A 13225-nucleotide genomic window follows, 5' to 3' on the forward strand; every position below is an offset into this window, starting at 1 on the left:
TCTATCTATTAATATATTTATAATTATGCTTTTCTCATACAATCTAGATAAAAATCCAAATCCTTAATCAAAGCTTCAATTCAATTTGTTTTGGGGCGTACGGATTGGTCAATTTTATGTTTTTTTATTCAAAAAATTACAAAAGACGAGGTTGTGTAATTAAAAAGAATAACCACTTGTTCGAAATGTCGTACATGTAGTTAGAGTACTGAATTAAGATAAGCATGAATCAAGATACAACAACTTGTTGGTAAATACTTTGCATCTCAGATCTATTTGATCACGGATTCGAGGCACAAAAGGGGAATTAGGGAATCAGTAATTATTTCCCCCAATCGAGTGTAAAACAATGTAAAGAATATGAAAAATGTGATTATTAAAAGAACATTAAAAACTTGGTTAAATAAATTCTCTCAATAGGGTGTAAGCATTAAGCAACACCTCTATGAGGAAAATTACATACAAATTACAAACCACCTTTGTTTACAAATCAACCCACAAATTAAAATATTTATTACATGGGCCGTAGGTTATACATATATATATATATAATAATTAGACACCTAGTAGCTATGTCACTTACAAACACACCCACAAAATGGGCTCAAAACATAGCTAAAAAAAACACCACTAATTCGAAGACAGATGTTTAAAAAAAGACAAAAAAGCCCACACAAAAAAATTGCATGCCTGCTAATTTCATCTTGACACCATCTCTCTCCAATTTAAAACTTTCTCTCTCTTGTTTCTCACTCATCGGAGCATGGAAGTAAGTGATCGGAAAACAACTTCTTCACAGGGAAGAGTGAGACCCATTTCATGGTCAAACCCGAACTCCTCTTCGGCTCGTCGGAGCAGGCACTGAAATTCCGGGTGGGTCAGAAAGGAAATGGGCACAATGTATCTGGTTCGGTTTTGACCCACGTATACGGCGAAGTGTCCTTTCGGCACGTCTTCCGGCAGACTGTACTCATCATCGTACCCATTTTTCTTGCCCAGGCTCGAACATCTTTTCAAGATTTGCTTCAGTAATACTGCTTGCGGCAGCCTGTTTGATTTACTCTTCATACCCATCTTTTTTATTTATTTATTAATAATGGGTTTTTTTCTTTTTTTTTTTAAATAAATAATGGGTTGAAGAAAATTTGAAAGGAGAATTGGAGGTGGCGGTGAAGGTGGAGGGATGAATGAAGGTATTTATGAAGAAAGGTGGGGGGGTGGGGGTGGGGTTGGAGGGGGGGGTGGGCTATCTGAAAGTATGAAAGGACAATGTGGGGGCCAAATCCAGTTGGTGTATTATTTTATGTTGGACTTCCTAATGGCAATATGGGGCCTAATTGCCATTTAAAAAAAAATCTTACTTGGATTAATTTAATTAGTTATATATCTTTGTACAAAAAAATAAAAATTAGAAAAATATTGTTGATTATTTATGTTCGTCTTGAAACGTGAAAGAGTCGTATGTCTTGGATAATTTGTTTTATTTAATTAATTAGTAATCAGATGTTGGCATGTTGCCATAGTTTTATATGGATTTGACCAAGAACCATTGTGGTTCGGTAAATGTTAAGTCATGTGCATTCCATCAATAACATTGTGTTATATTTTTTTTACTAATATTTCTTTAAAATATTGTAGATGTGGATTAATCAGGAATCGAGAACGCATTAGGTTGCTGTCAAGACATAATTGCCCGTTGGTTAAGCGTTCGAGACACTAGGAGGGAATTGTCAAACCAGTAATTATCCTTATTTTAATAATAATAATAATATAAAAAAAAAAATTTAGGTTGCTATGTATTTTTGATGATAAATTTGGTTGAATTAAGAGAGTTTAGAATTAATCTAGTGTGTGTGTGTGTGAAACTACACACAAAAGGTTAGGTGGTAGTGTTGAATGGTGGTGTACGGTGGCCTCATACTTTGCTTTCACTGTTTGGAGTCTGTTTCAGGTTTCAACATCATTTTTTTCTCGGTACTTATTTCCATTTCCAACATTATGTCTCACTCATTAAAGCTTTTGTATTTTTCAAACCCTCATCTTTTCCTTTTTTATCATCTAAATTCTTACCATTTTACTATTATCTCAAACTTCTCATATTTTTTCGTCCAAATTATTTTTATTTATGTAAAATATATATCCCGTTCGTTCCAAATTAACTGTCGCTTTAGGGATTTTTCTTGTTTCAAATTATCTGTCACTTTAGAATTTCAATGATGCATTAATTACTATTTTCTCAATTTTACCCTTATTATTATTCATTAATTGACTGAAAAATAATGGAAACAACATTAATAACATGGATATTTTAGTCATTCTATGTACTTTTCTCTATAATCGACGCACATTTATTGATTTTCTTAATATGTGCGCAACAACCCAAAACAACACATATTTTGGCATGGAGGGAGTAATTTAGAAACAAACTTTCGATTACAATAATAAGTTTTACTTGATAAATAACGAAGAATTCTGTAAAGATAATGTTAGCCTGGATTTGGCGAGGCCTGGGTATTGACGATCCACAATCGAAATGTTGTGGACGTATGTGTATGCTGAATGCACTATAAAGATAGAGTGTATGCATTTAATACGGGTAACATTTTTAGAACTTTATATTTATTCAAATTAAAAAAATATTTTCATTTAGGTATGAGAAGTGAGTGAATATATATTATATAAATATTAAAAAAAAACACAGAGAACACACAGTATGGGTGGGGGAAGAAAGACTTCTCAAGACTGTACTAGATAGTGGTACGAAAGAAACCCTTTAACTTTAGAAGAATTTTTGGTATTTATCGATTGTTGGTACTTGTGATTCTCACTGAATTATTGTCAGCAAAAGACACAATAACTTTGCTTCAGTAAATCCATGTGTAGATACTTTCCAGGTTTGACCCTTTTTTTCTCTACAATTAAACAAACTACTCTTAATTCTGCATTTTACTTAAATTGTAATTAATAATACTAGTAGTTGTTAGCTGTTACTCTCTCTCCCATTTCAGTTTCAAATTAAGTGCTGCTAAAATTTCAACACATATTAAAATTAAGTAATAAATATTCCATTAAAAAAAATTAAATGAATTTGAAATAGAAAAAGAAAAACTGACTTTGTTTCAAGAAACTGAATGAGGTGTAAAAAATCCACGTAATCATGAAAATTTGACACAGAGAAATTAACATATTATGCCCACCTGTTAAAAAATAGTGATACCCGTGACCAATATGTAGTATTATTTAATCACAAATAACCCTATTAAAAATTGTCCTCTAAAGCATGTATAGGGGCCTGAGCGTGCTAGGTCACCGTTATTCAATATTCTAACGTACGTTACTTTTTAGTTTAGAATATTATATTTATTTGGTTAAATAGCACTTAACCCCACAATGATTTGAAATTTGTCCATATGACCCCTTTTACTTTTAATATACGCATATTACCCCCTATGGTATTCCACTTGGTAAGTAATCATTCTTATTAGGAAGAGGAATATTTTGTACAAGGGGGTTATATACTTATATTAAAATACAAGGGGGTCGTGTACTATATTGAAAATAAAAGGGGTTCATGTGCTTAAAATTCAAACCATAGAGGAGCTAAGTCCTATTTACCCTATTTATTTTACTAATTTCAGTTTCTTTTGCTTTTTATAATCTCGAATCAGGTCCGAAGATTTATAAAATTGACAAAAATACCCCAAAGGCGAAAAGATATCACAGCCACAACCGCAAGTTGCATGGTGAAGAGGTGGTCCGTATAAATATTGAAAGAGCCAACAACAAAAGTGGAATAATATTGATTAGAGAGAAGATGAAGCCCCGTTTCGAACGAGAACCACTCACAAATCCATCAATTTGTGCCCGCCTGCCTGCATGTTCCAAGGCTTAGAATGCCGATCCACAAAATTTATCAAAATAATAAATATTAACAAAAAACCGGAAATTTAATCTACCCAGTGCACATATATTAAATATTTACATTATCTCCAACTCCCGTTTTCTCTTTTTCTTTCACTTTCATGTACCGTCGAGTCCTTGACAGTACAGCTTTCGTATTCCCACCATATTAAATGTAAATATTTTTTTTTTCGAAATTTGTAAGCTGACAATGCAATTTTCAGAATGAAATAAGAAATTAAAAAAAAAAAAAAAAAAAACAACCCTTTCCGAATGGTCCTAGTCAAAATAGTGACGATTAAAACAAACTTCTCTCCAACTAATTCGAACCCATAAATTGAATACACTCACCCAAAAATTGTGTGTACAAAAGAATGACATGTAGATGAGAGAGTTGTCTGAAAATAGAATATCTCGGGACTTGATTGATAACATACCATCCATCCCATGTTCTGAGACTAAGAATGTATTAGAAAATAAAAATAAATATATATAAATGGCAATAGAAAGAAAATAGGTGGTCCTTTTAAATTAAATTTAAATTTAAATTTAAATATTTTGTTATCATCAGAATTGCGGTGCTGTGCATCAGAAACTGATACATCAACCGAATTTTGCCCCTTTTTCCAGTGATGCTGACCCAGCACTCCGTATTGCACATGAAGCCCATGTTACTCTTGCCCTAAAATTGTTTTGCTGGATATACATTATAAACAAAACCCCCTTTGAGATCACCTCACAACTACTTTGAAACTGTCACCTTAACTCCCACCTTAAATCCCTCTAAAATTAACCCGAATTCAACGTGTTTGACACACGCTCGTTTCAAAAAACCCGGAAAAAAAAAAAAACGATCTTTTTTTTTTTGGTTCTGATTTTCAAGGTTCGAAGTATAACTCTGTATCACAGAAGAAAAAAAACATGTTTCTTGAAAATTTTGGACGGTGTGAAATACGAAGGTGTGAAATGGGTCATTTCTAGGAGGGGGGGTTATTGAAGACAGTTGGGGCCAAACAACAGCTAAGCAAGATTTCGTATGTAAGAAGAGCTAGGGCATAAAAGGCCTAGATCTCGAGTTAATATAGGTAAAAAAAAAAAGACATATCACAGCATCTTAGAAACATAAGAATGTGCCAGGGTTTATGACAAGGACCCACACAAATTATATGAAGGAAGAAAAAAACAGATTTTTCATGTTTAAGGATAGTGATTTTCGTACCTGATGTGCTGCGACGCGAGAGTTCGGCTAGCGATGAAACGAGTAACTGAGTGAAAATGGATTTATTACCATTTTACTTCAGTCGCGATCCATAAGAACTTTACCTCAGAACTAAGTATAAGCTACAATTCGAAATTCAGACAGTCATATCACTATCGTAATCTGAAGATATGGTATACTAAGTACAGGTAAATAAAGTATACAATATCAGTCATGTAAGCAGAAATTAAATATTCTAGCAAGTACCTTAGACGGCTGTACAAATTAATATTGTGTCCTTCACATACTTAAGTTAGTCAAATCGTAAGCTAATCATGTATTCAATTACTTAAAGTCAATTCCAGTAAGTTTCGATATGTACAGCTAATGTTCCATAAATAATAAGTCCCCTCGGTCGGTACAATAATCAGTACATTGGTCCGACATATATTAAATCCTACAAGTAAGGAAACTCTAGGTAGGTTAAGTTCTTATACAGTACCTATAACACAAAAGGAAAGAATAGTATCACAGGTAGTTTCTCCGAACACTCTTCTACGTGAAACAATACCATCCACAAGAAGGAATTACTTCCACACTTAACTTCTGCCAACAAAAATAGATATTGTTTATGTTAGAAAAGAATCAAGTAGTGTAATATAGAATTATTTCTACTTCATCGTAAAAGCATAATCAAGCAGTGTAATACGATTAACAGCACCATAGACGCTTCGAACTATATGTACCGTCTTATAAATGAGATGAAGAAACTTAATAACATTCTTTTTTTCGATTTTCTTGATATAGGTAATTGCTAATTTTTGATCTGACAGAAATTGCAGCAAAGAGCTGAAAATGGAGCGAGTACAAAATTTTCCACTGTCGAGTAAATTCACAAAACAAGATATGCTAATTTTTAATCAATAATGAAACAAAAAAAAAAAAAACAGTTGACTTTTTTAATCTGTCGGTAATGGTAAGAACAGATTTGTAACGAACATTTACATGTCAGACGGTGCTTTCAGTTGTTGGTGCTGTCCATCAACCAAAGTCAACTGCCTCCTCAGTCTAGCAATGTGAGCTTGTACCTATGCATGTGTAGACGTTGTCAATACACAAGTTCTTTTTAATCGGAGAAAATGAAAGAATTCACCATACACAAAACATGTGATGTTAGAAATTAAAATATTCGCATAATTTAGACAAATCAAATGCCATCGATACTCGGGTGAATTCTTCAGAGTTCTTGTACTTGTGTTACTTGAATCAAATAGTACTTAAGTGAAATTAATATATGTATGCTTCGAACCACCGAAAAAAAACTCAATTGAAAGCTCCATAATTCTGTATATCATAATAAAACATATCTTGCACAAATGACTCCTAAATATAGTGATCCACCGGTTGCATGAATTTAAGGCTGTTCAAATGCACTTCCTTAAATGGGATATTATTACACTTGGACGTTCATTTGCCTGTTTTTTAACACAAGCCAGTGAGATGTCCATTTTGGAGAAATCAGTATTTGCGATAATTCAAATGGCTTAACGCTTTTCCCACTTTATTTGTGTTTAATTTCTTCACAGTATGGTTATTTTGACTACCACACTACTTTCATGCTATTTTTGGATTTTAAGTGAGAATAGGTTGATGGTTATCCAGTTAACAAATCTTCGAATATATTGAAAAGCGCATTGATAATGACCTGCTGCCGAGCTGCAGCGAGTTTCAATAACTCATCCGCCTCCGAGAAATTTGTAAACCACTGGTTCAGGGGATTATCTTTCGTATCAACTCTGTTCTTGCTGTCAACATCTTCCAAGGGCACTGTAATAACACACAAAGATTAAAAATCGTGAAATACAATAAGTCGCAAATCATTTATTTACCAACAAACAATATTTAAAAAACAGAACGGACCAGGAGGTAAAGTAAAATCCGCAGGCAACCTAGGCACAATAACTGCAGGATGATTTTGCACCCGAGCAAAGAGAGCCTCGGAAGGTTCCGAAACAACAATTTCATCATAAGATTCTATTACAACAGGCTTCTTAGTCGAGAGCGGACCAGACTCTTCCTCGGGGTACAACTTCAAATGGTGATACCTATTTACAAAAAATTAACAATTTAACCTCACATGGAAATTCAAAAGAAAGTACGACTAAGATCACTATCGAGAAAGTTATCAAAATATACACACGATTCACAATGAGACAAACTCACAAGTGCAATGGCTTCTCGCCAACATCATTGTGAAAATGAAGGGTGATTGCAATTTCGAATTCACCCCATCCACACTCCGATAGCTCAAAAGGTGGCTTCTCAATAACCCTCGTGGGATTATTGAAACTCGAATGCAATTGGAAAACGGCACGCTTTACAACCACTCCCAGGTCCTCATTTGTTGCTCCCCGAACATAAACCGTCCACCTGTGCGATTGGTACCTGACCAGTACAGAACAAAATTACGAAAAATCAAAAACCAGGTTTCATCAAACACTTATTAAAATAGACTTTTTGAGAAAGAAACAGAAAAAGGAAAACACATATACTTACTCGCTCGCCTTCTTACCAAGCCAAAATGCAATGTTACCATACACAATGGGGATACAAATTTCTGAATCTTTAAGCTTCTTAGCCAAACTCTACATCATCAGAAGAATACGGAATTACGGATTTTTTTTTTTATTTCTAGTAATTACAAACGAATTCACATTATATATTCAAAGAAAGGGGGAAACATAATCACCTTTTTTTCGTTGTCGTCCGAGGATTTAGTGATTTTTGTGCGCTGCGATTTCTGCGTCGAGCCGCTGATTTCTGGCTGCTCAGCTCCGCTTTTGTTAGGCATTCTGCAATTGAACTGAACGGAATCACAAAATTAATCGAGATGAAATTAGGGTTTCCAATTGGATCATTTACGAATGTGCTATGAACTACTGTTAGAGTGAGGGGTTTGCTAGCTGGAGTAGGGATCGCATGCGGGAAGGTCTATCTTTAGACGTCTATTGATTGGACGAAACAAATATTGACCTCAGACTTTTTGGTCAACACGGACATAGATATATTGATTGTAGAAGCCCTAATAAACTCGCATTGCAGACGATTATGCTCTCAATTTTTAGTGTTTATTGCATTTAGAACCCTTTATTATACTAAATTTCTAAACAACTCTTCATATTATATATATTAGCAAAACAATCACTATGATGCATTTTTTTAGCACACGACCCCCTTAATAGTGAATTTTATGGGGTATTCACTAGTATTCAACTATAGGGAGTTTTTTTATATTTAAAATAAATTTATGGGTGCTAAATGCAATAAATTTAAATACATTATATAGTATAATAAGTGAATAGAAAAAATGGAATTTTCAAATTCCACCAATTTCGAAATGAAAGTTATCGATTTTAGAACAAGTTTTTTCATTCCAATTTCGAAAATCTCGGTTTCAAATTATTTCGATTGTTTTTTGAGCGAAAATGTAATTAGCTTTCATTTTTTTTAATTGCCGATTTTGACCCCTAATTCTAACTATAATTCTAACTATAATTTCATCATGAACTTTAATTTATGGACTTTTCTTTAAATCCACCCTTTCTCTATACATATGTAAAAACAATGAATAAATTATGTATTTCACAATTCATATTTCTTGTAAATATATATCTAAAAGATAATCAAATCTTCGTCAAAAAGGCCATTCAAATTAATAAATAGTCATGAAATTGAACGGTTTTGTCCATTAAACTATCTTCTAACTAGTATACAAAATTGTGCTACTCTGTAAACTCAGTATACATACATATATGTATATGATCTTCATCTCAAACGAGATGTTATCTCGACGAACAAATCTTGGCTACAAGGAATAGTTAGACCGCCCATCGGATGATGGAATCCGAATTCTTCTTCAACTCGACAAAGCAATTCTTGAAACAAAGGATGGTTCAAATACGACAACGGGATAACAAAACGCTTCTTTTCATTCTCCCCAACATAGACAGCTAAATGCCCCTTTGGAACGTCGGTCGATCTCTTCTCTGTTGAAAACGACCGTCTAAGTTTTTTACCAACCGCCATTGCTGTGTTTAAAGTAAATCTCGATGAAGCAGAAAAGTCGAGAAAATAGAAACGAACTTTTGTGGAGGCAAATGTGAACTGAGGAATTAAGCTTATAAGTTTTTCTACTTGTAGATGGTTATATATGTGTATATATATATGTAGTATAGAGGGACATGTAATTAATGTCGTATTGGAAAAAAAATCGAGATTGAATGGCTGAGAGGCTTATGCGGAATATGAATGGTGGTTAGAGAAGTTTAAGACATTAGCACATGAGGAATCACATGGATTTGCCTTTCGAGTGGCGGTACATATGTATTCGAGACAAATTAAAGAAAACGAAGCAATTTGTACTATTTGTCGAAGACTGTTTATTTTGGTAAGGGCCTATGTAATTAATTAGATAAGACAATGTGATACCTAACTTACAGCTAAAGATGGACACATCTGTCTCCATTCTTTCGAGTTTTCTATTTTTTCCATCTGCAAAATTGACGATATTGTACAAACGTGATTGGTTTGAAATGTAGACGAAGTCGATACTCGTAATGAGTGGACTAGTGTTTTTTATATATATATATATATTTATTTGGATAAAATCGCACATTCTTTTGTCGAACATATGTTTAGAGTTAACCGAACTGAAAAGTAAACATTACTGATTTTTTTGGTGCATGTGTAAGGAAAATTATACATATATAGTTTCATGGAGGAAAATTAATCGGAAAACGGCAAGTTTTACGCTAAGAGAAATGATTAAACAAGACCTGTTTGAAGTTACTTATAAGGTTTCTTGAATTTTGGTTTCCCATGTTAGTATAATATTGCAAGTTGAATATTTATAATATCCCGACGAGCATTTTTCTCGACGGTATACATAATTAAAACCAGTGTCCGGAACGATAGCTCGTTTAGAAATGATATTGGAACAACAGATGTTCTCTTGTCATACTCTTGCAACATATTTTTTTTTTCTATCACCATGATAAATATCTTATAATACGAACATGTAAATCGGTAATAAAGGCATTAATATATCGAAATGACTCGGAGTATATAAAATTTTGTATCGGTATAACCATTAATTTGTCCGAGAATACATTTTTGTACCCGACAAAGTATCTTCTGTGTGTACAAAAAAATAAAAAAAATAAAACAAAATTCTATTGGCCTAAGACCTAATATACAGCTCATGCTCTGGTCAAGTGAGAGGTGAGTTCGACGAATAACTCTTCACTGCAAGGAATAGTGAGTCCACCCATCGGATGATGAAATCCAAATTCTTCTTCGGCTTGGCATAGTAGTTCTTGAAACGAAGGATTGTTCAAATACGACAACGGAATTACGAATCGCTTCTTTTCACTTTCTCCGACATAAACAACGAAATGACCCTTTGGAACTTCAACCGATCTTCTTTCGTTGGATAGAGATCGTCTCAACATTTGTCGAATGGCCATTTTTGTATAGACTGAATCTTCGAAGGGAATAAAAGCCGAGAGATGTAGAGTATTTTGAAGTGTTGTTGGTGGTTATAATTGAGAAATGGTCTTGTATAAATAGGTTATAAGGAAATGATGTATTCTCGAGAAATCTAGATAAGTGCGGTGACCATACGAAACTTGGAAAACACAGGCAAATGCAGTCACATGCATTTGTCTTTCGAAAATCGAAGTTATTCCGAGCCAACAAGAATTTGTGTGATTGAAAATGTCGTGTCCCGCCAACTGTGGCAACATGGCCCTCGAACGATGACCACACAACATACGAATTTAATTAATTTGACAATATAATCTGTGCTTATGTTACGCAATGTGAATTATATGCCACATTTAATTAATTCGGAGGGTCCTACGAATACTGCCCGAAACCCCACAGTTTGACGAATCATTCATTATGTTTGCTCTGTATCGACAAAGTCATGTGATTCATCATGTGCTTTTGTTTCTTCGAGTTTTCCGTAAAAACCACATATCCTTTGGCCTATTCGTCACCACTCGATCCAGCTAGATTTACAAGGATACATACAACATTTACATGTACTTCATCTATATATACATATGAGAGACGGCACATTTCTCAACCTACAACCAACTTTCAATACTCAACTTCTCGTATAACTCTCCATATTCCTTCATCTTTCATCATCAACTTCACAAAGATTTTTACTTGAACGAAAATCGATGGCAATTCACAAAATTCTTAGACGGTCTTTATCAGCTGAAAAGAGGTCGAACGAAGTTCCAAAGGGGCATTTAGCTGTTTACGTCGGGCAAAACGAGAAGAAGCGCTTTGTAATTCCATTATCGTATTTGAACCACCCTTCGTTTCAAGAACTGCTATTCCAGACCGAACAAGAGTTTGGATTTCATCATCCAATGGGAGGCCTAACTATTCCCTGTAGCGAGGATTTGTTCGTCGATCTAACTTCTCGCTTGAGCTGAACATGATATATATGCATACACATCGTAGCAAATAGAATTGTATTAGCTAGTTCCTGGACATTTTTTTTGTATATAGAGAAGATACTTTGTCGGGTACAAACTGTATTCCTGGACAAATTAATGAATTAGATATCTATAAAAGATTTTTTTTATACTTGAATTCCCCTGCTATTTACAAGTTCTTTATCATGATTACATCAAAGTATAAATGTATGATTAGAGAAGAAACTAACACTGTGAAGAGAAATGCTTCTGCTGAAAATTAAGTACCAAGTGCTGATTGAGGAGAATATAGGCTCAGAAAATTATCCCACATCGGAAAATAACTAACCAATACTTTATAGCAAGATATATAAATACAAAGGCAGAAACACTGTTAAAAATCACGCAGCTGCGCAGTAAGCACATAGCGAACTATTCTTTCGCCTTTTACTAAAGAATACCGTGTGCTTGCTGCACTTCAAGCAGCATACGCCTCTTTTTGGAGGGTTATTTTCCTTTCGGAAATTGCCCCAACAATTTCAGTCTAAGATTGTTTATTTTTATTTTGTTTAAAGTCGATAATTGATATATAAAAATTATTTGGAAATAAAAAGGGTAAGATATTGATTTAAACACTACTTTTAAGTTCAGGTAAGTTGGAGCTCAAAATAATTCATGTATACACTAATTTTGTGGTTGTATACATCTCTTTCCCGCATAAAACTATCATGTATGTGTGTATAAAGGATATGAATCAAGAATAAGAATCTTTCTTATAGAAACACTAATCTTTACAAAACTGTGATATTCCTAAACATATCTATTCGTGTATACAATCAATCATGTTCTGCTCAAACGAGATGTAAGATCAACGAATAGATCTTCGCTGCAAGGAATGGTTAAGCCTCCCGTTGGATGATGGAATCCAAATTCTTCTTCGGCATGAGATAGCAATTCTTGAAATGAAGGGTGGTTCAAATACGACAACGGAATAACAAAACGCTTCTTTTCATTTTGCCCGACATAAACAGCTAAATGCCCCTTTGGGACTTCAACCGATCTTCTTTCGCTCGATAAAGATCGTCTCAAAATTTGGCGGATTGCCATCTTTGTGTCAACTGAATCTTGCTTAGAGGTGAGGTGAAGGAAAAAAACCCTTTCAAGAAGTATTTTGAAGATCTGTTGTTGGTTGTAATCAAGGAATGGTGTTATGTATATATAGGTGAACTATGAATTGTATATACTTGAGAAAATCTAGATGAGAGTACTGGTCAAAGTAGAAAACGGATATGTGGTGCTCCACGAAAGTCGAAAAAACCATACGCATATGGAATCACATGCATTTGTCTTTCAAAAATCATAATGAATTCAAACCAACAAGAATTTGTGTGATCGAAAATGTTGTATCCTACTAACTATAACAACAAGCCCCTTAAACGACCCTACAATATATTGTAATTAATGTGACAATACATCAAACTCTCTCATGCTATATGAAGACCCTTACAGGCAATTTGACATGTGAACTTCCATTTGCTGGTGTAGTTGGCCCCGTTTTACGGCCCCTAATTGAATTGTCTATTAACAGAAAATTCAATAAGTGGAGGCCGTTCATCTATCTAGCAGCAGACACGAA

General features: G+C 34.1%; 4 protein-coding genes, 1 non-coding gene and 1 pseudogene across 11 annotated transcripts; 2 read left to right on the forward strand and 4 right to left on the reverse strand.

Annotated features, from left to right (window-relative positions):
* Positions 1-373: 373 nt before the first annotated feature.
* Positions 374-1170, reverse strand: LOC105957727 (auxin-responsive protein SAUR50). The gene has a single exon (XM_012981687.2). The coding sequence runs from the start codon at positions 1072-1074 to the stop codon at positions 754-756; it is 321 nt and encodes a 106-aa protein (XP_012837141.2). The 5' UTR covers positions 1075-1170; the 3' UTR covers positions 374-753.
* A 3053-nt stretch (positions 1171-4223) lies between these two features.
* LOC105957722 (transcription initiation factor TFIID subunit 14b) lies at positions 4224-8148 on the reverse strand. Of its 7 annotated transcripts, none has more exons than XR_016033224.1 (8): positions 7848-8070; positions 7655-7743; positions 7322-7543; positions 7019-7203; positions 6804-6925; positions 6104-6186; positions 5120-5241; positions 4224-4352 (listed from the first exon to the last, which is right to left on the reverse strand). XR_016033224.1 is itself a non-coding variant. In XM_088822155.1 (7 exons), the coding sequence occupies exons 1-7, from the start codon at positions 7947-7949 to the stop codon at positions 5220-5222; spliced, it is 825 nt and encodes a 274-aa protein (XP_088678281.1). In that variant the 5' UTR covers positions 7950-8070; the 3' UTR covers positions 4224-5219. The 7 variants fall into 7 exon arrangements, 4 of the variants coding, with proteins under 4 accessions (XP_088678281.1, XP_012837137.2, XP_012837136.2 ...); XR_016033221.1 differs by having other exon boundaries at positions 4224-4582; XR_016033220.1 differs by having other exon boundaries at positions 4224-4596.
* A 2053-nt stretch (positions 8149-10201) lies between these two features.
* LOC105957384 (auxin-induced protein X10A) lies at positions 10202-10699 on the reverse strand. Its single transcript, XM_012981307.2, has one exon. The coding sequence runs from the start codon at positions 10621-10623 to the stop codon at positions 10357-10359; it is 267 nt and encodes an 88-aa protein (XP_012836761.2). The 5' UTR covers positions 10624-10699; the 3' UTR covers positions 10202-10356.
* Positions 10700-11224: 525 nt separating this feature from the next.
* LOC148772027 (auxin-responsive protein SAUR22 pseudogene) lies at positions 11225-11767 on the forward strand (annotated as a pseudogene).
* Positions 11768-11996: 229 nt separating this feature from the next.
* LOC148772028 (U5 spliceosomal RNA) lies at positions 11997-12116 on the forward strand. The gene has a single exon (XR_016030138.1). It is a non-coding gene; the product is annotated as a U5 spliceosomal RNA (small nuclear RNA).
* A 223-nt stretch (positions 12117-12339) lies between these two features.
* On the reverse strand, positions 12340-12850 carry LOC148772029 (auxin-responsive protein SAUR21-like). Its single transcript, XM_088822172.1, has one exon. The coding sequence runs from the start codon at positions 12694-12696 to the stop codon at positions 12430-12432; it is 267 nt and encodes an 88-aa protein (XP_088678298.1). The 5' UTR covers positions 12697-12850; the 3' UTR covers positions 12340-12429.
* Positions 12851-13225: the final 375 nt, after the last annotated feature.

This window comes from Erythranthe guttata, chromosome 2, assembly GCF_056151865.1.
Source record: "Erythranthe guttata isolate IM_541 chromosome 2, IM_541, whole genome shotgun sequence".
NCBI classification, from domain to species: domain Eukaryota; kingdom Viridiplantae; phylum Streptophyta; class Magnoliopsida; order Lamiales; family Phrymaceae; genus Erythranthe; species Erythranthe guttata.

Bases quoted from the DNA above. Each gene is read 5' to 3' on its own strand.
- LOC105957722 (XM_088822155.1), bottom strand. From the start codon at position 7,949: ATGCCTAACAAAAGCGGAGCTGAGCAGCCAGAAATCAGCGGCTCGACG. The intron at 7,744-7,847 runs GTGATTATGTTT...CTGATGATGTAG, and splicing joins CGGACGACAACGAAAAAAAG to AGTTTGGCTAAGAAGCTTAA. The intron at 7,544-7,654 runs GTAAGTATATGT...TGTACTGGTCAG, and splicing joins CTTGGTAAGAAGGCGAGCGA to GTACCAATCGCACAGGTGGA.
- LOC105957727 (XM_012981687.2), bottom strand. From the start codon at position 1,074: ATGGGTATGAAGAGTAAATCAAACAGGCTGCCGCAAGCAGTATTACTG.
- LOC148772029 (XM_088822172.1), bottom strand. From the start codon at position 12,696: ATGGCAATCCGCCAAATTTTGAGACGATCTTTATCGAGCGAAAGAAGA.
- LOC105957384 (XM_012981307.2), bottom strand. From the start codon at position 10,623: ATGGCCATTCGACAAATGTTGAGACGATCTCTATCCAACGAAAGAAGA.